The 20523-nt window shown below is 39.3% G+C and overlaps 1 protein-coding gene across 1 annotated transcript in view; it reads right to left on the reverse strand.

Moving 5' to 3' along the window:
* Positions 1-20523, reverse strand: part of MGAT4B (alpha-1,3-mannosyl-glycoprotein 4-beta-N-acetylglucosaminyltransferase B) — a 798965-nt gene that overhangs the window by 141209 nt on the left and 637233 nt on the right. The window contains exon 9 of the mRNA XM_053718640.1: positions 8730-8860. Within this exon, the coding sequence (XP_053574615.1) occupies positions 8730-8860 (131 nt within the window). The remainder of the gene's footprint in view (positions 1-8729; positions 8861-20523) is intronic.

Below are 20523 nucleotides of genomic sequence, written 5' to 3' on the forward strand. Positions count from 1 at the left end.
CAATACCACCCCCCAACATTACAACCCACCACCCACATACCCCTACTCTAACCCAAACCCCCCTTAAATAAACCTAACACTACCCCCCTGAAGATCTCCCTACCTTGTCGTCACCCAGCCAGGCAGAACTCTTCATCCGATCTGGGCGATGTCTTCAATCAAGCGGCAGAGAAGAAGTCTTCCATCCGGCGATGTCTTCATCCAAGCGGCAAAGAAGAAGTCTTCCATCCGGCGATGTCTTCAATCAAGCGGCAGAGAAGAGGTCCTCCATCGGGGCGAAGTTTTCTTCCAAGCGGCATCTTCAATCTTCTTTCTTCGCTCCTCCGACGCGGAACATCCATCCGGTACAACGACTTCCCGACGAATGAGGTTCCTTTAAAATGACGTCGTCCGTCGAATTCCGATTGGCTGATAGGATTCAATCAGCCAATCAGATTTTTCTACCTTAATTCCGATTGGCTGATAGAATCCTATCAGCCAATCGGAATTCGATGGACGCCATCTTGGATGACGTCATTTTAAGGAACCTCATTCGTCGGGAAGTCGTCATGCCTGATGGATGTTCCGCGTTGGAGGAGCGAAGAAAGAAGATTGAAGATGCCGCTTGGAAGAATGGAAGAAAACTTCGCCCCGATGGAGGACCTCTTCTCTGCCGCTTGATTGAAGACATCGCCGGATGGAAGACTTCTTCTTTGCCGCTTGGATGAAGACATCGCCGGATGGAAGACTTCTTCTTTGCTGCTTGGATGAAGACATCGCTAGATGGAAGACTTCTTCTCTGCCGCTTGATTGAAGACATCGCCCGGATCGGATGAAGAGTTCTGCCCGGCTGGGTGAAGACAAGGTAGGGAGATCTTCAGGGGGTAGTGTTAGGTTTATTTAAGGGGGGTTTGGGTTAGAGTAGGGGTATGTAGGTGGTGGGTTGTAATGTTGGGGGGTGGTATTGTGGGGTTTTTTTCTTGTAATCTTTTTTTCTTTTTTGTAATTTAGTGTTTTGTTTTTTTTGTAATTTAGTTTAGTTTATTTAATTGTATTTTAGTTTAGATATTTGTAGTTTATTTAATTTATTGATAGTGTAGGTGTATTTGTAACTTAGGTTAGGATTTATTTTACAGGTAAATTGGTAATTATTTTAACTAGGTAGCTATTAAATAGTTATTAACTATTTAATAGCTATTGTACCTAGTTAAAATAAATACCAAGTTACCTGTAAAATAAATATAAACCCTAAAATAGCTACAATGTAATTATTAATTAAATTGTAGATATCTTAGGGTTTATTTTATAGGTAAGTATTTAGATTTAAATAGGAATATTTTAATTAATAATATTAATATTAATTAGATTTATTTTAATAAGAATTTAGTTAGGGATGTTAGAGTTAGATAGGGTTATTATACTTAATATATATAATACAATAACGATATTAACTATATTAACCCTAATATAATTAGGGTTAATATATATAATATAATAACTATATTAACCCTAATATAATTAGGGTTAATATAGTTAATATAGCTGGTGGCGTTGTAGGGGGATTAGATTAGGGGTTAATGTATTTAATATAGCTGGCGGTGGTATAGGGGGATTAGATTAGGGGTTAATGTATTTAATATAGCTGGCGGCGGTATAGGGGGATTAGATTAGGGGTTAATTAATTTAATATAGCTGGGGGCGGTATACGGGGAGGTAATGTAGCTGGCAGCAGTGTAATGGGCTCACATTAGGGGGTATGTAATGTAGCTGGCGGCGGTGTAAGGGGCTCACATTAGGGGTTAGGTAATGTAGCTGGTGGCGGTGTAAGGGGCTCACATTAGGGGGTAGGTAATGTAGCTGGCGGCGGTGTAAGGGGCTCACATTAGGGGGTAGGTAATGTAGATTGCGGCGGTGTAAGGGGCTCACATTAGGGGGTAGGTAATGTAGATGGCGGCGGTGTAAGGGGCTCACATTAGGGGGTATGTAATGTAGCTGGCGGCGGTGTAAGGGGCTCACATTAGGGGGTAGGTAATGTAGCTGGCGGCGGTGTAAGGGGCTCACATTAGGGGGTAGGTAATGTAGATGGCGGCGGTGTAAGGGGCTCACATTAGGGGGTATGTAATGTAGCTGACAACGGTGTAGGGGGATCACATTAGGGGGTTATACTTTTAATGTAGGTGGCGGCGGGGTCCGAGAGTGGCGATTTAGGGGTTAAATACTTTATTAGGGATTACGGCGGGGGATCGCGGTTGACAGGTAGATAGACATTGCGCATGCCTTAGGTGTTAGGTTTTATTTGGCAGGTAGTTTAGGGAGTTACGGGGCTCCAATAGACAGTGTAAGGCTTACTACGGCTGCATTTTGTGTCGAGGTGAAAATGGAGTAAGATTTCTCCATTTTCGCCACATAAGTCCTTACGCTGTATATTGGATACCAAACTGCGCGGGTTTGGTATACCTGCCTATGGGCCAAAAAACTACGGCCGAAGGCAGAAATATACGAGCGTAACTTCTAGGTTACGCCGTATATAGGATACCAAACCCCTGCAAATTTTGGTGTCGACGGCTTCTGCGGGCGACGCTGTATATCGGTTCGGGCCCTAGGTGTGTTTTTTGTAAAAATGCATTGTTTTGCTTATTTTTAAATAACATTGTGCTGATTTTCAGACTGCTTTCGGCCTCTTCCAGTGGGTGTCACAAGCTAATCTCATCAACAGTGCTAAATTGAAAGGTTTTATGCTGGATTTTTATATCGGTATCTGTGCATATTATTCTTTATAGTAAGGTCTATTACATGCAGTTAAATGATAATTGGTGTATACTATCCCTTTAAAGACATAGCTACACTCTTGCAACACACTGCAGCTTCAGAGCAGGACGTGGCTACTAAGCCAATTACAACGGACATAAGCACATACCTGCAAATCAGCAGCCCTGCCCTTCTTAGGAGCTGCAGTGAGTTGCAGGGGTTTAGATATGTATTTAACCCCTTTGCACAGGTTAAACTTATTATTATCATCCAATTCCATTGCCTTAAAATACCACATCATTTGTAAGTTCTCTAATGAGCAGGGTCCTGTATGATTTCTGCTACCAATTCTGTGATTTCTCATATAAAAAGGATCTTTATTTGTCATCAGGGTCCTTATTTATGTATTGTACCCCCTATAAACATTAGTGCAATTTTTGGAGCATTACTAATAAAGATCTTATAATAATAATCATAATTTATTTGTAAAGCAGTTGTAGAACACTTCATTTTTGCATTAAGTTAAAATTAAACATTATAGAAAAAAACCTTCTTCAATTGACTTATATTATCAAACTAGCTTTGTTCTCTTGGAATGCTTTAGTGAAAAGTAAACCTAGGTAGGCTGATAGCAGCTTATGAGCATGCACGTGTCTTTAGCAGTCTATGGCAGTAGTATTTGCAACATTGGCTAAAAACACATGCACGCTCCAGAGCTCACCTGAGATTACCCTTTAACATAGGACACCAAGAGAGAGAAGCAAAACAACAAATGTTGTTTGTTATTCAGACAAAGCATAACATTTAAAAAAGTTTCCAATTTACTTCTATTATCAAATTTGCTTAATTCCATGGTATTCTTTGTTGAAAAGATACCTAGGCAGGGTTTGGAGCACTACTTGGCAGGAAATAGTGCTGTCATCCAGTGTTCTTGCAAATGGATAACATTTGATTCAAAACTGCTGCCATATAGTGCTCCAGAAATGGGCGGGCTCCTAAGCATACATCCCTGCTTTTTAACAAATGATACCAAGAGAACAAATAAAAATTGATAATGAAAATAAATTGAAAAGTTGTTTAAAATTGCATGCGCTATCTAAATCATGAAAGAAAATTTTGGAGTTTTATGTCCCTTTAAAGGGACACTGTACCCAAAATATTTCTTTTGTGATTCAGATTGAGCATGGAATTTTAAGCAACTTTCTAATTTACTCCTATTATCAAATTGTCTTCATGTTCTTGGTATCTTTATTTGAAATGCAAGAATGTAAGTTTAGATGCTGGCCCATTTTTGGTGAACAACCTGGGTTGTCCTTGCTGATTGGTGGATAAATTCATCCACCAATAAAAAAGTGCTGTCCAGAGTACTGAAACCAAAAAAAAGCTTAGATGCCTTCTTTTTCAAATAATGATAGCAAGAGAACAAAGAAAAATTGATAATAGGAGTAAATTAGAAAGTTGCTTAAAATGTCATGCTCAATCTGAATCACGAAATAAATATTTTGGGTACAGTGTCCCTTTAAGTTCAATTTTGACTGTTCACAGGTTTGAATACTGACAGAGCAAACCAGCCCTAAACGAAGTAATCGCAATAATAACTATTACATTATCAGCTGACGATTATTGCTTAGAATCTAAAGCAAGATTGCTTCACGCCCCTTTAGCAGCAAAAGTGCTTTATAAATAATAGTATTATTATAATGCCTATGATGATTATTATTGTTATTATATACACTCTAAAAGGCTCAAACATTCTGGCACAGCCATTAGTTGAAGTATTCTTGTGGCTTCTTGTTACAGTAGGTAAAAATAAGGAAAGACTTCTCTTAATAAAACACAGGGAATAAATGGGTAGCTTACAAGTTTAAGAGGTCTTAGAAATCATGCACACAAGAACTGAACTGATATCGTGCTCACAGACCCACTTAGCCTTTGTCTGCCAATCATGCTTGCAAAGTGCTGCCATTATATAACAGACTGCAATTATTGCCATGGAAAATATAACCTAGGAAACAAACTAAGCTACAACATGATTTATCTGAAAACCACAATGATTCTTTGTCAAAGACTATTTGCTGAATGGTGAGATTTAGTTTCTGGATAAAATACAAATAAAACGTAAAGCTCACACTGGAGACCAGAAAAGGCTTCTGGGAAATAACTTGATTTCAAGATGAATAGGTGGTGATGTAAAAGGCAGCTCTAACAATGGCAAATAGAGCTGTCCTTATTTTCACTTTGTACACGGACAGTACTGGGCAGGTTTGGCCATAACTTCATGATTATTGATAGAAATCCAGCATCTCTTTTAAATAAAGATTATCATATCAGTGATGCTGTCTGATTATTTGGCCAGTGATTTTTTTAAAAAAAATACTCTTACTTATTTAAGGGACCTTAAAGGGACATTATACACTCATTTTTTCTTTGCATAAATGTTTTGTAGATGATCTATTTATATAGCCCATGAAGTTTTTTTTTTAAAAAAATGTTTAGCTTTGCTTATTTTTAAATAACATTGCTCAGATTTTCAGACTCCTAACCAAGCCCCAAAGCTTTATGTGAGTACTGATGTATACCTTCTCCAGCTTGCTCCTGTTTGTATAAAGGGTCTTTTCATATGCAAAAGAAGGGGGAGGGGGGGAATGTCTTATTTCCCACTTGCAGTGGGCTTTCCAGCTACCTTTTCAACAAAGCTAAACTGAAAGCTTCTAAGTAAGTTTTTAAACAGTTTTATACTGGATTTTTATGTCAGTATCTGTGCATCTTATTCTTTATAGTAGTGTCTATTACATGCAGTTATATGAAAATGAGTGTATACTGTCCCTTTAACTTAAAATATACACAGCAGATATCGCACTGCATTGAAAAAAAGAAAGGTTTTAAAATTATGTAACCGTCATTTTATTAACACAATTTGCAAAGTTATGAGATTCCAGAGCAATTAGGAACCAGATGTAAAAGCTTTATCTAAGCAATCACTGTGTAGAATTCTGCAGGGTTTTTATAAATTTAACAATACTTAAGGTGAAGGTAACGTTCCCTCCCTATGATACTGGAATAATATTTGTTGCCCAAAATGAATGAGTTTCAGTCATGATTTTTTTTAAATTTCATTCTAAAATAATTTCTGGCCTATAGAAAATCTGGCCTTTAGGCAGCCGTCAATCTACGTCACCCTCCTCCCTGATGATGTGCGAATGCGCAGTTTTTTTTTTACTGCTCTGAATCTACGTGCGCTCTCACATACGCTTTGGGAAAATGAGAAGACGATTATTGCATGCGCAGTAGGGAGAGAATCGCCGAGTGGCGCATGCGCAGTTCATCAGAGGATCGTGAACGCGCATTTGAGACACGTATAGAGCGGGTGGGACCGCTCTATACATTACTGCCTTGAAAATAAGAAAATAGCTGTTGGGAGGAGTCAAGATCACAACAGTAGGGAATTAGATATAGGTTTTATTTCGGAAATATAAAAGAAATTGGGGGGAAAATATAGCGATTAGCTTAGTGACATATTAACTGGTGTATTTTACAAGTTCAAACTTTACCTTCACTTTAAAGGGCAACTGAAATAAAAAAAAATAACAAAAATTTGTTAGAGAAAGCAAGTTTTTTATTACTCATGTTGTAACTCTATATAAGGGGTTAAACACATACTATAGATAAAGTCCCCATTTAGAGCAGCAAGCATTGCAGTTTCCGAGCGGAACCCAGACAGTGACTGGTTGATTTCCTGCTTAAAGAGACATGAAACCCAAAATGTTTCTTTCATGATTCAGATAGAGAATACAATTTTAACCAACTTTCCAATTTACTTCTATTATTTCATTTGCTTCCTTCTCTTGATATCATTTGCTGAACGGTTTATCTAGGAAAGCTCAGGAGCAGCAAAGAACGTAGGTTCTCGCTGCTGATTGGTGGCTGCTTATATATACTGATTGTGATTGGCTCACCCATGTGTTCAGTTAGAAACCAGTAGTGCATTGCTGCTCCTTCAACAAATGATACAAAGATAATTAAACAAATTAGATAATTGAAGTAAATTAGAAAGTTGTTTAAAATTGTATTCTCTATCTGAATCATAATATAAATGTTTTGGGTTTCATGTCCCTTTAAGGCCAGCAGTTCTCTGTAGCTTTAAAGAAGGACTTTATCTTTGTGTTTAAGACCTTACAATTTAAAGCTTAATGTCCCTTTAATTCACTTAAGGATTTATTTATAACATGGACATACCAGATTGTATGATCTAAAACAGGACAAAGTAAATAAGTTTAAATTTGATTGAATATTTTCACTTAAAGGGACAGTAAACTAAAAAAAAATCTGTCATGATTTAAATAGGGCATGTAATTTAAAACAACTTTCCAATTTACTTTTATTACCAATTTTGCTTTGTTCTCTTGGTATTCTTAGTTGAAAGTTAAATCTAGGAGGTTCATGTGCTAATTTCTTAGACCTTGAAGACTGCCTCTAATCTGAAAGCAATAGGACAGTTTTTCACCACTAGAGGGCATTAGTTCATGTGTTTCATATAGATAACATTGAGCTCAGGCACGTGAAGCTCCTAGGAGTCATCACTGATTGGCTAAAAATGCAAGTCTGTCAAAAAAACTGAAATAAGGGGGCAGTTTGCAGAGGCATAGATACAAGGTAATCACAGAGGTAAAAAGAATATTATTATAACTGTGTTGGCTATGCAAAATTGGGGAATGGGTAATAAAGGGATTATCTACCTTTTTAAACAACAAAAACTCTGGTGTTTACTGTCCCTTTAAGAAGAAAACGCCTTTTAAACTAGATACTTTAATCTTTTTATTCTTTCTAACATATTTTGCTCATGGTTTGTATTAACAGATTATCATTAACACAGACCTACCATACCAAATACAGATTTATCATTCTGTCACATAAACAGAAGTCAGGATGGCTGACAGCTGTGATCTTGTGCAAGCAGACAACACTCACTAAAAGTCTCCTGAAACCCTAGCAAGTAAACTGAGGAAAAAAGCCTTGCAAACAATTTTCAGGATTATGATTACCATAAGCGAGCAAATCATCTGAGTTTCTGAAATACCAAGGTAAAAGCGCTCATAGCCTTTTTTATTTTTATTTTAACTGTGCTGAGTGACTAAGAGATAGCAACACTGATAAAATAAAAAGGAAGGGAAAAAAAGAGAAATGTTAGAAATTCAACTGACCAAAATATTAAATATTAAATAGGAAAAGCTAAAAAAGAAATGTGGAGTAACAGTCAAATGTTAAATATTTTTTAATAGCGACCAAAAGTACAGCAAACTGCTAATATAAGGTGTATGGTTGCACAAATATATGTCCCCAGGCTATGTGAAGCATGTGTATATGTTCATGCTACTAGCCGCGGGGAATGTGCAAACGACTTACTTGTCAGCACCTTTGTCCGCTGTACTTACCCCAGCTGAAGCAGCTTGCTTCCAGCAAACAAGCCCATCCTAGTGCAAGCAATGCCATCTAAATCAGTAATAGCATCTACAACTCAGGGGACTGGTGGACAAGTCCACATTTTACCTTGGAGGCCTGTAACATTTCTCACTGAGAAAATATCTTTCACTGCAGGGCTAATGACTCCTTGTGTACCCTCTGACCAATAGGATACTAATTTTACTAGTGGTCAGGAGGGAAATTTCCCCATGTGATGACTCGTGGACTCTCATCATCTGATGAAAAAAGTAATTATGGCTTCCGGGCCTTAGACTTCAGAGCACTGAGGGAAATGTGTAGTATATAAAAGGTGTGCAAGCAGCATATTAAGAGAGGTTGTGTGAGCTGATAGGACAGATACAATGAAGAGCTTTAGTGGTTAGGGCCGTGGTAAACAGAAGGTGGGAGGCTGTACTGGAAGTGTTTTGTATGGCTGATGAAGTCAACCACAGCTGAAACTTGCAAGGGACAAAAGAAGACTTTCACATAATTATATTTTCTTCCAGAGGGGTAAGGTATAGATGTTAGTCTAAGGTACTTACAGCATCTTTCTCTGGATTGCACACTTTAACCCACAAGATATGGTCCAGCAGCCAGTCAATAGGTTTGTCCTTGTAGAACATGAGAATAAACTCCACTATCAAGCTGAGATCCAAAGACTTAAAAAGCTTTCCTAAAAACAAACAAAAAAAAACACACATTTATTTGGGACTTAGTAGAAAACTGCACTCTACATACAATTCTGAAATACTTCATATTGAAACATTTGTGGTAAAATTATATGATGAAATTGATGTTTCCCAAGTCTTAATGGCTGCAATCAAACCAGAGTGGTAAGGAACAAATCAATGTTAACATTATACACAGTTGTAGCATAATAAAGAACTGCATGACCAAAACAAATAAAAAGGTAGCTGAATCAAAGGATATAGAAGTAGTTTTTTTTTTTTTTTTTGGGGGGGGGGTTAAAAATGTTCTAAATAACGTTTCTGCACATCCTGCACAATATATTGATCCTTTCCCAGCCAATCACATGGTGGGGGCACAAATTACAGTGCATTATCCATACAGGAGATGCCATTTATGATTTCCATTACCCATATCATGAGACATTTCAAGCGAAAATCAAAGCCTATTTAAATCAAACAGAATCTGTATAAAGATGGCTAGCAGCCAGGGTGTATACTAATATTAATGTTGTAAACATTATACACTTGAGACAGTTTCATGGGAATTACTGTTATCCCAATTTTAGGTAATAGAAGAATGAGATTACAGGTGATACATTTTTTACTAGATATCCATTATTAGTGCAACATTAAAATAAGCCATTGTGAAGCCAATTAGAATGACCTTCATAATAGAAGTGTCCTCCAAGGATAAACCTCCACAACACCTGAAGTCATTACGTGGTACTGACTAAGGAAGTGAATTAACAGATGAAATGCATTGGAAGTGTTGATACCATATACTAATTTACAGGACAGAACAACTAGCATCCCTTTGAAAGTATGGACCTTGTGTGTGCTCTTAAAGGGACACTCAAGTCGAAATTAAAGTCTAATGATTAAAAAAAACATGCAATTATAAACCACTTTACAATTTACTTTTTATATTTACACTTTGATTCACCTGCTCCTACTGAGCATGTGCAAGAATTCACAGAATATACGTATATGCATTTGTAATTGGCTGATGGCTGTCACATGATACAGAAGGAGTGGAAATATAAATAACTGAAATTTGTCAGAAAAAAATCTACAACTCATTTGAAGTTCAGACTAAGTGCTATTGCATTGTCTTTTTATCATGCATTTGTTGGTTATGCAAATCTACTGTGTTTACTGGTCATTTAAAGGGATATGAAACCAATTTTTCTTTCTTTCATGATTTAGATAGAGCATACCATTTTAAACAAGTTTCCAATTTACTTTTATTATAAAATATGCTTCATTCTCTTGGTATTCTTTGTTAAAGGAGCACTACTGGGAGCTAGCTGAACACACTGAGTGAGCCAATAAGAAGTGGCATATATGCATAGTCACGAGTCAGCAGATAGCTCCTAGTAGTGCAAATCAGAAAATAGATGTTACATAGTAGATGAGGTTGGAAAAAAAAGACTGAATCTAATATACTTACAAAAAAGCTCCAGTTGAGCTTAAATTAATCCAATGAAAATGTGACCCATTTAACACAAGCAATCATATCCCTAAATTCTGTTTCTAGCCAGAAATGTATCTAAACCATTTTTAAATGTATCTAAGGTATTGGCATTCACTACCTCCTTTGGTAATGAGTTCCACAATTTTTTGCTCTTACAGTGGGAAAAACATTTTTTGTTGCAGGAGATTAAATCTCCTTTCCTCCAGCCTTAAATTGTGACCTCTTATCACAAACAATTTTCTTGGAATAAATAGAGTTTCTGCCATCTCTGTATATGGGCCTTGAATATATTTATATAAAATAATAATTTCCCCTCTCAAGAACCTTTTTTCTAGAGAAAACTGACCCAGTTTGGCTAACCTCTCTTCATAATCTATATTCTCCATTCAATTTATTAGCTTTGTGGCCCTTTTCTGAACTTTTTCTAGGTCTGCAATGTTTTTTTTTTAGATCAGTCCCCAGAACTGCACTCCATACTCAAGGTGAGGTCTTACCAGGGATTTATATAGTGACAAAATTATGTTTTCCTCCCTTGCACCAATGCCTCTTTTAATACATGCTTGTATCTTATTAGCCTTAAAAGTCGCAGCCCTGATTTGTGCACCCATATTTAGCTTGTTATCTATTACTACTCCCAAATGCTGCCTTTCATCACTTTTAAATAATATATTGCCTGCTTATTTTTACTTCCAAAATGCAGAACTTTGCATTTCCTGCATTAAATCTAATTTTCCATTTACCTGCCCATACTTTGCAGATCCCCTTGTAACGCAAGTAGGGTTGCCACCTTTTGCCCAGAAGATTCCTGGACACTTTTTAAATGGGGGTGGAGAGGGTGTGTCTTGGGGGGGTGTCTTGGGGTGTGGCTTCTCGCGGCCTCAGATTCAATATGAAAATCAAATTTTTATATATATATATATATATATATTATTTATTTATTAAATATATATGGAAATTGAGAGGATTTTTTTCTTCAGATAAATCTAACTATTCTTTGCCAGCTTTATTTGAGGAAATGGAGAAACTTTTGATCAGGGAACACAAACTTCAGTGGGATATCTGGACTCTAGAGACATACATTAAACTTAAAATCATACCACGTGGACTGAGATTGAATAAGTTTCCTACATTTGATGTCACTGACACTGTTTTCATTAGCACATGGAATGATATTTTGTCTGATTGTTCAGTACGTTTAATGCTGTTGTTGACCTCTTATAAATCTAATCTTCTCAAAACTACCAGGGAGGAGATAGGGGAGTTGCAAACAGAAATGAACTCACAACAGCTTGAAGCTAGTTTTGCTAAATTTGATGGTATCTTAAAATCAGTTGTAGCAAAGGTGAAAGACTCAGTTCTTGAAATAAAACATTCAAAATTTGTGAGGGACCAGTCTGATTATAGTAGCAACACCGTCTACTTATGGAAGCGTTCTGACAAAACTATGTCTAGAAGGCAGTATAGAGGGAGGTCAAGAAATAGACGCAATAATAGTAATAACAAGGGTAAAGAACAAGCATCTACACATATTACAGAAGTAAAGCGAGTGACATATTCAGACACTGATTTTGAGTCAGGAGAGGAAACGGGGGCATCAAGTGGTGAGGAAGCCCCTAAAGGCATACTTAAGAATGCACACCAGGTACCCATAGTGCAACAAACACATGCTCTTACTGACTCTGATCAACACCAGTCCCAAGCAGTTATATCTAAAACCAAATTTGCTGATCCCAAGAGCTTTACAACTAAATATGTTGAAGAAGGTGCTTCTGCTATGCAGACAAGGGTTTCTGATGATGAATGATCAGAGAAAGATAGAACAGGTTTTTTCCCTTCCCCCACAATGCACCGAGATAGGACAGACAGGTCAGGGACATTATCATTTGAGAGGTCAGAGAGGTAAACAGAAGTACAAATAAATAACGTTATCAATTTGTCAAAGCACAGACTTACAGATTCACAAGTCTCTCTACTTAGTCATGGTTTGAATTTTGCACCAACTAATCATTTTAACATATTCAACACAATTCTTGATTTTAATAAACTAATACGTAACATGACTCTTCAAAAACACTTTTTCACTGAATCGACTCAATTATATCAAGATGACACAGCTGATTATGGGCCGGCCTTATCCTCACATGCCCCGCACATGGGTAAATTAACATTTGATGAAACTTGTGATTTGATAAGTTTGGAATTTTTATCTCGAGATACCTTGACAGGGACTAGTAGAGAATGTATTAATTCCTCTAGTGGTTTTCAAAATAAGTCACAATTTTATCCCATTCACACCAGGGGCACCACTTTGGAGACTTTCTTCAAACGTGTGGAACGTGACCTGATTAAACTTAAAGATTCTGTTGGGTATCATGTACCTAATCTGTCCAGATCAGAGAGAGCCGCCGTTAAGGAGCTTCAATAGAACAATGATATTGTTATATGCTCAGCAGATAAGGGCGGCTCTGTTGTGGTCTTGGACAGATTGGATTATGTAAATGAGGCATTACGCCAATTTAATAATACTGAGGATTATATTCCTCTATATAGGGACCCCACCGCTACCTTTAAAAAAGAGTTGCTGGACATTTTGGATGATGGGTTGGAGGATGGGCACTACGACCGAAAAACATTTGAGTTTTTGGTGGTTGATAATCCGGTGGTGCCCATCTTCCACCATCTACCCAAAGTCCATAAATCCCTCACGGAAGTTAGGGGTCGTCCAATAGTCAGTGGTATTGACTCTTTGATGGAACATGTTTCACAGTGGGTTGATAGCCTCTTACAAAAACCTGCACAGTTATAATCAAGATACCAAAGATGTAATTTGTACTCTTGGCAATTTGAGATGGAACAATGATTGTCATAAGTGGGCTACAATTGATGTAGTAGCACTCTATTCTTCCATTCCTCACGAGGAGGGTCTAACAGCGGTCAATTTCTTTTTGGAATTTTATTCTGATTTCTCTACTGATTTCAGACACTTTATACTTAGAGTGTTAATATTTTTGCTTACTCATAATTATTTTTCATTTGAGGATAATTTCTATCTCCAGAGACGTGGGACAGCTATGGGGGCTAAATTTGCCCCCTCCTATGCCAACCTTTTTATGGGTTGGTGGGAGCTGTCCCATGTCTATGGAGATGGAAATCCCTTTAGAGATTTGATTTATTTTTATGACCGCTTTATAGACAACCTGTTGCTCGTGTGGAAAGGGAGTGAGTCACAATTTACATCTTTCATTGGCTATTTAAATTCCAACACTATCGGAATCAAATTTACTAGTGAATTGCGGGGCAATGAGATTAACTTTTTGGACATTACTATCAAGGGCACAGAGGATGGAAGGGTACTGACAGAGATCTCTAGGAAACCCATAGCTGGGAACACTCTGCTGCATGCGAGTAGCTGTCATCCCAGGCATGTACCCCATGCCGTGGCCAAAGGCCAATTTGTTAGGGTTAAACGTAATTGTTCCCTGCCCAATAAGTATGTAGAACAGTTACAAGATTTGGCCAATAGGCTAAAAAATAGGGGCTACAGTACTAAAGTGATCAATAAGGCTAGGAGACAAGTGGATGAGTTAAATAGGTCACACATTTTGGGCCAGACTAATAAAATGGACAACAAAATCAACAGTAAACATAAAGGAGTCACTTTGTTACTGAGTATAGTCAGGAATACACTGAAATATGTAAAATAGTAAAAAAACACTTTTCATTTTTAGTGGCTGATGACAAATTGGAACATTGCATTTCACAGGGGTTATGTTGTTCCTACAGGAAAACAACTACTTTAGGCAATTTATTGTCACCCTCTGTTCTCCCTAAGATTAACCCACGACAAAGCTACTGGCTTACACATAGAGGTATTTTTAAATGCCTCAATAAATGCAGGGTATGCGACTTTGTTCTACCTTCAGATAGTATTAAATCTGAGGTTACAGGAGAGACTTTTGCTATCCAGTCCTGTTTGAAGTGCACCTCCACATATGTTATATATGTGTTGAGTTGCACTCTGTGCCATCTACAGTACGTTGGACTCACGACTACTGAGGTCAAGGTACGAATTCTAAACCACTTGTCCACGATACAAGCTGGTGTTGCATCTACACCTTTAGTTCAGCACTTTGAGAAATGTCACCAAACAAGTGTCAATTCATTAAGATGGCAGGCCATTGAAAGAGTTACTTGCCCTCCAAGAGGAAGGGATAGAGACAGGCTGCTACAGAAGAGGGAAATGTTCTGGATATTTAAACTTCAAACTCGTGTACCCACTGGTTTGAACTCAGAATATGACCTGATCAATTATTGGCAATAGAAGAATATACTTCAGTGCAGGTCTTTTGTTCCCTCTTGTGTAGCGGCCTGTCTGGGCCCTGTATTATCTTCTTTTATCTACCATTTCCCATTATGCTGTTTTGTATCCCATACCCGAGTAAATAACTACTATTATATTATAAGCACCACTTGGTTTGATTTACATTGCTATCCTTGACTGAGATTTGTATATAACATAATTTATGCTTACCTGATAAATGTATTTCTCTTGTAGTGTGTTCAGTCCACGGGTCATCCATTACTTATGGGATATATTCTCCTTCCCAACAGGAAGTTGCAAGAGGATCACCCAAGCAGAACTGCTATATAGCTCCACCCCTCACATGTCATATCCAGTCATTCGACCGAAACAAGACGAGAAAGGAGAAACTATAGGATGCAGTGGTGACTGGAGTTTTAATTAAAATTTAAAACTGCCTCAAAAAAAGACAGGGCGGGCCGTGGACTGAACAAACTACAAGAGAAATAAATTTATCAGGTAAGCATAAATTATGTTTTCTCTTGTTAAGTGTGTTCAGTCCAAGGGTCATCCATTACTTATGGGATACCAATACCAAAGCTAAAGTACACGGATGATGGGAGGGACAAGGCAGGAACTTTAAACAGAAGGAACCACTGCCTGTAGAGCCTTTCTCCCAAAAAGAGACTCCGAAGAAGCAAAAGTGTCAAATTTGTAAAATTTTGAAAAGGTATGAAGTGAAGACCAAGTTGCAGCCTTGCAAATCTGTTCAACAGAGGCCTCATTCTTAAAGGCCCAGGTGGAAGCCACAGCTCTAGTGGAATGAGCTGTAATTCTTTCAGGGGGCTGCTGTCCAGCAGTCTCATAGGCTAAACGTATTATGCTACGAAGCCAAAAAGAGAGAGAGGTGGCCGAAGCCTTTTGACCTCTCCTCTGTCCAGAATAAACGACAAGCAGAGAAGAAGTTTGCCGAAAATCCTTAGTTGCCTGTAAGTAGAACTTCAGGGCACGGACTACGTCCAGATTATGCAAAAGACGTTCCTTCTTTGAAGAAGGGTTAGGACATAATGATGGAACAACAATCTCCTGATTGATATTCCTATTAGAAACAACCTTAGGTAAAAACCCAGGTTTAGTAAGCAAAACTACCTTGTCTGAATGAAAAATCAGATAAGGAGAATCGCAATGTAAGGCAGATAACTCAGAGACTCTTCGAGCCGAGGAAATAGCCATCAAAAACAGAACTTTCCAAGATAAAAGCTTAATATCAATGGAATGAAGGGGTTCAAACGGAACACCCTGAAGAACTTTAAGAACCAAGTTTAAGCTCCACGGAGGAGCAACAGTTTTAAACACAGGCTTAATCCTAGCCAAAGTCTGAACGTCTGGATTCTCTGCCAGACGTTTGTGTAAAAGAATAGACAGAGCAGAAATCTGTGCCTTTAACGAACTAGCGGATAAACCCTTTTCTAAACCCTCTTGTAGAAAAGACAATATCCTAGGAATCCTAACCTTACTCCATGAGTAACTCTTGGATTCACACCAATGTAAATATTTACGCCATATCTTATGGTAAATTTTTCTGGTAACCGGTTTCCGAGCCTGTATCAATGTATCAATAACCGACTCCGAGAAACCACGCTTTGATAGAATCAAGCGTTCAATCTCCATGCAGTCAGCCTCAGAGAAATTAGGCTTGGATGGTTGAAAGGACCCTGAAGTAGAAGGTCCTGCCTCAGAGGCAGAGACCATGGTGGACAGGACGACATGTCCACTAGGTCTGCATACCAGGTCCTGCGTGGCCACGCAGGCGCTATCAGAATCACTGATGCTCTCTCCTGTTTGATCCTGGCAATCAGACGAGGCAGCAACGGAAATGGTGGGAACACATAAGCCATGTTGAAAACCCAAGGGGCTGCTAGTGCATCTACCAGCACCGCTCCCGGGTCCCTGAACCTGGATCCGTAACAAGGAAGCTTGGCGTTCTGGCGAGAAGCCATGAGATCCAGTTCCGGTTCGCCCCAACGAAGAATCAGTTGAGCAAATACCTCCGGGTGAAGTTCCCACTCCCCCGGGTGAAAGGTCTGGTGGCTAAGAAAGTCCGCCTCCCAGTTCTCCACGCCTGGGATGTAGATCGCTGACAGATGGCAAGAGTGAGACTCTGCCCAGCGAATTATCTTTGAGACTTCTAACATCGCTAGGGAACTCCTGGTTCCCCCTTGATGATTGATGTAAGCTACAGTCGTGATGTTGTCCGACTGAAATCTGATGAACCTCAGTGTTGCTAACTGAGGCCAAGCTAGAAGAGCATTGAATATCACTCTTAATTCCAGAATGTTTATTGGAAGGAGTTTCTCCTCCTGAGTCCATGATCCCTGAGCCTTCAGGGAATTCCAGACTGCGCCCCAGCCTAGAAGGCTGGCATCTGTTGTTACAATTGTCCAATCTGGTCTGCGAAAAGTCATTCCCTTGGACAGATGAATCCGAGACAACCACCAGAGAAGAGAATCTCTGGTCTCCTGGTCCAGGTTTAGTAAAGGGGACAGATCTGAGTAATCCCCATTCCACTGACTCAGCATGCATAATTGCAGCGGTCTGAGATGCAGGCGCGCAAATGGCACTATGTCCATTGCCGCGACCATTAAGCCGATTACTTCCATGCACTGAGCTACTGATGGGCTTGGAATGGAATGAAGGACACGGCAAGCATTTAGGATTTTTGATAACCTGGACTCCGTCAGGTAAATCTTCATCTCTACAGAATCTATAAGAGTCCCTAGAAAGGGAACCCTTGTGAGTGGTAACAGAGAACTCTCTTCCATGTTCACTTTCCACCCATGCGACCTCAGAAATGCTAGAACTATCTCTGTATGAGACTTTGCATTTTGAAAACTTGACGCTTGTATCAGAATGTCGTCTAAGTACGGAGCCACCGCTATGCCTCGCGGTCTTAGTACCGCCAGAAGCGAGCCCAGAACCTTTGTAAAAATTCTCGGGGCCGTAGCTAACCCGAAAGGAAGAGCTACAAACTGGTAATGCCTGTCTAGAAAGGCAAACCTTAGGTACCGATAATGATCTTTGTGAATCGGTATGTGAAGGTAGGCATCCTTTAAGTCCACTGTGGTCATATACTGACCCTCTTGGATCATGGGTAGGATGGTTCGAATAGTCTCCATTTTGAATGATGGAACTCTTAGGAATTTGTTTAAGATTTTTAGGTCCAAGATTGGTCTGAAGGTTCCCTCTTTCTTGGGAACCACAAACAGATTTGAGTAAAATCCTTTCCCTTGTTCCGTCCGCGGAACTGGGTGGATCACCCCCATTACTAGGAGGTCTTGTACACAGTGAAGAAAAGCCTCTTTCTTTATTTGGTTTGCTGATAACCTTGAAAGATGAAATCTCCCTTGTGGAGGAGAAGCTTTGAAGTCCAGAAGGTATCCCTGAGATATAATCTCCAACGCCCAGGGATCCTGGACATCTCTTGCCCAAGCCTGGGCGAAGAGAGAAAGTCTGCCCCCCACTAGATCCATTTCCAGATAGGGGGCCCTCTCTTCATGTTGTCTTAGGGGCAGAAGTAGGCTCCAGGACTGGTTGCTTTTCCAACCCTGTCTGTAATGAGCAGCAGTTCCTTCCTGTTTTGGAGCGGAGGAAGTTGATGCTGCTCCTGCCTTGAAATTACGAAAGGCACGAAAACTAGACTGTTTGGCCTTTGATTTGGCCCTGTCCTGAGGAAGGGTGTGACCCTTACCTCCAGTAATGTCAGCAATAATCTCCTTCAAGCCGGGCCCGAATAAGGTTTGCCCTTTGAAAGGAATATTAAGCAATTTAGATTTAGAAGTTACATCTGCTGACCAGGATTTAAGCCATAGCGCTCTGCGCGCCTGAATGGCGAATCCGGAGTTCTTAGCCGTTAGTTTGGTTAAATGCACAACGGCATCCGAAACAAATGCATTAGCTAGCTTAAGGGCTTTAAGCTTGTTCAAAGTCTCATCCAATGGTGCTGTGCGAATAGCCTCTTCCAGAGACTCAAACCAGAAAGCCGCTGCAGCAGTGACGGGCGCAATGCATGCAAGGGGCTGTAATATAAAACCTTGTTGAACAAACATTTTCTTAAGGTAATCTTCTAATTTTTTATCCATTGGATCTGAGAAAGCACAACTATCCTCCACTGGAATAAGTCTCGTGTGGTGGCGTCTATTGGGAACATTTTTCTAAATATCGGAGGAGGGGAAAAAGGCACACCGGGTTTATCCCACTCCTTGTTAATAATCTCTGTAAGCCTTTTAGGTATAGGAAAAACGTCAGAACACACCGGTACCGCATAGTATTTATCCAGCCTACATAATTTCTCTGGGATTGCAACCGTGTCGCAATCATTCAGAGCCGCTAATACCTCCCCTAGTAATACACGGAGGTTCCCAAGCTTAAATTTAAAATTTTAAATTTCTGAATCCGGTCTCCCTGGATCAGATCCGTCACCCACAGAATGAAGCTCTCCGTCCTCATGTTCTGCAAATTGTGACGCAGTGTCAGACATGGCCCTCATATCATCAGCGCGCTCTGTCCTTAACCCAGAGCTATCGCGCTTGCCTCTTAACTCAGGCAAATTAGATAATACTTCTTTCATAACATTAGCCATATCTTGTAAAGTGATTTGTAAGTGCCTTGATGTGCTTGGCGCCACAATCTCACGCACCTCCTGAGCGGGAGGCGAAGGTACTGACACGTGAGGAGAGTTAGGCGGCATAACTTCCCCCTCGTTGTCTGGTGATAATTTCTTTACCGGTAAAGACAGACTTTTATTTAAAGTAACATCAATACAATTGGTACACCTATTTCTATTGGGCTCCACATTGGCCTTTAAACATAATGAGCAAGCAGATTCATCTGTGTCAGACATGTTTAAACAGACTAGCAATGAAGCTATCAAGCTTGGAAATTTCTTTCAATAAGTTTACAAGCAATATAAAAAACGCTGCAGCGCTTTTTAAAAAAAAAAAAAACTGTCACAGTTGAAATAACAATGAACTAATACGGTTATAGCAACCAATTTAAACAGTAAATGTATGAAATTAGCAGAGGATTGCACCCATTAGCAAAAGGATGATTAACCCCTCAATACCCAAAACGGATAATCAATTTAAGATTTAACGCTTTTCTCACAGTCAAACACACTGTCACAGGTCTGCTGTGACTGATTACCTCCCTCAAAAATGAATTTTGAAGACCCCTGAGCTTTCTGGAGACGTCCTGGATCAAGGAGGAAGAAGCAGGAAGACTGTGATCGAATTTTAACTGCTCAACAAGGCGCTAAAAAAAAGGCCCCTCCCACTCATATTACAACAGTGGGAGACCTGATATAACGGTGTCTATGCAGAAATATAAGTTAGCCATGTGGAAAAAAATCATGCCCAAAAAGATTTATCACCAAAGTACCTCACAAAACGAATAACATGCCAGTAAACGTTTTAAAAAACAACTTTCCAGTGTTATGCAAAGTTATCACTAAGCCTGCTACCAGTCGCTTCTACTGCAGTTAAGACTCATACATTTATTTCAGTACTAACATTATTTAAAGTTAAATTCTAGTCCCTAGAAAATAACTCAACTGCGCATACATTTATCAGCCTGATACCAGTCGCTACTACTGCATTAAAGGCTGTACTTACGTCATATGGGTAACAGCAGTGTTTTCATAGTCAATTCCATTCCTAGAAAATATTTTACTGCACATACCTCATTTGCGGGGGACCCCGCATGCTATTCCCTTCTCCGAAGATACCCCACTCCTCAGAATGTGCGAGAACAGCCAGTGGATCTTAGTTACGTCTGCTAAGATCATAGAAAAAACGCAGGCAGATTCTTCTTCTAAA

Source organism: Bombina bombina, chromosome 6 (assembly GCF_027579735.1).
Source record: "Bombina bombina isolate aBomBom1 chromosome 6, aBomBom1.pri, whole genome shotgun sequence".
Classification (NCBI taxonomy): Eukaryota; Metazoa; Chordata; class Amphibia; order Anura; family Bombinatoridae; genus Bombina; species Bombina bombina.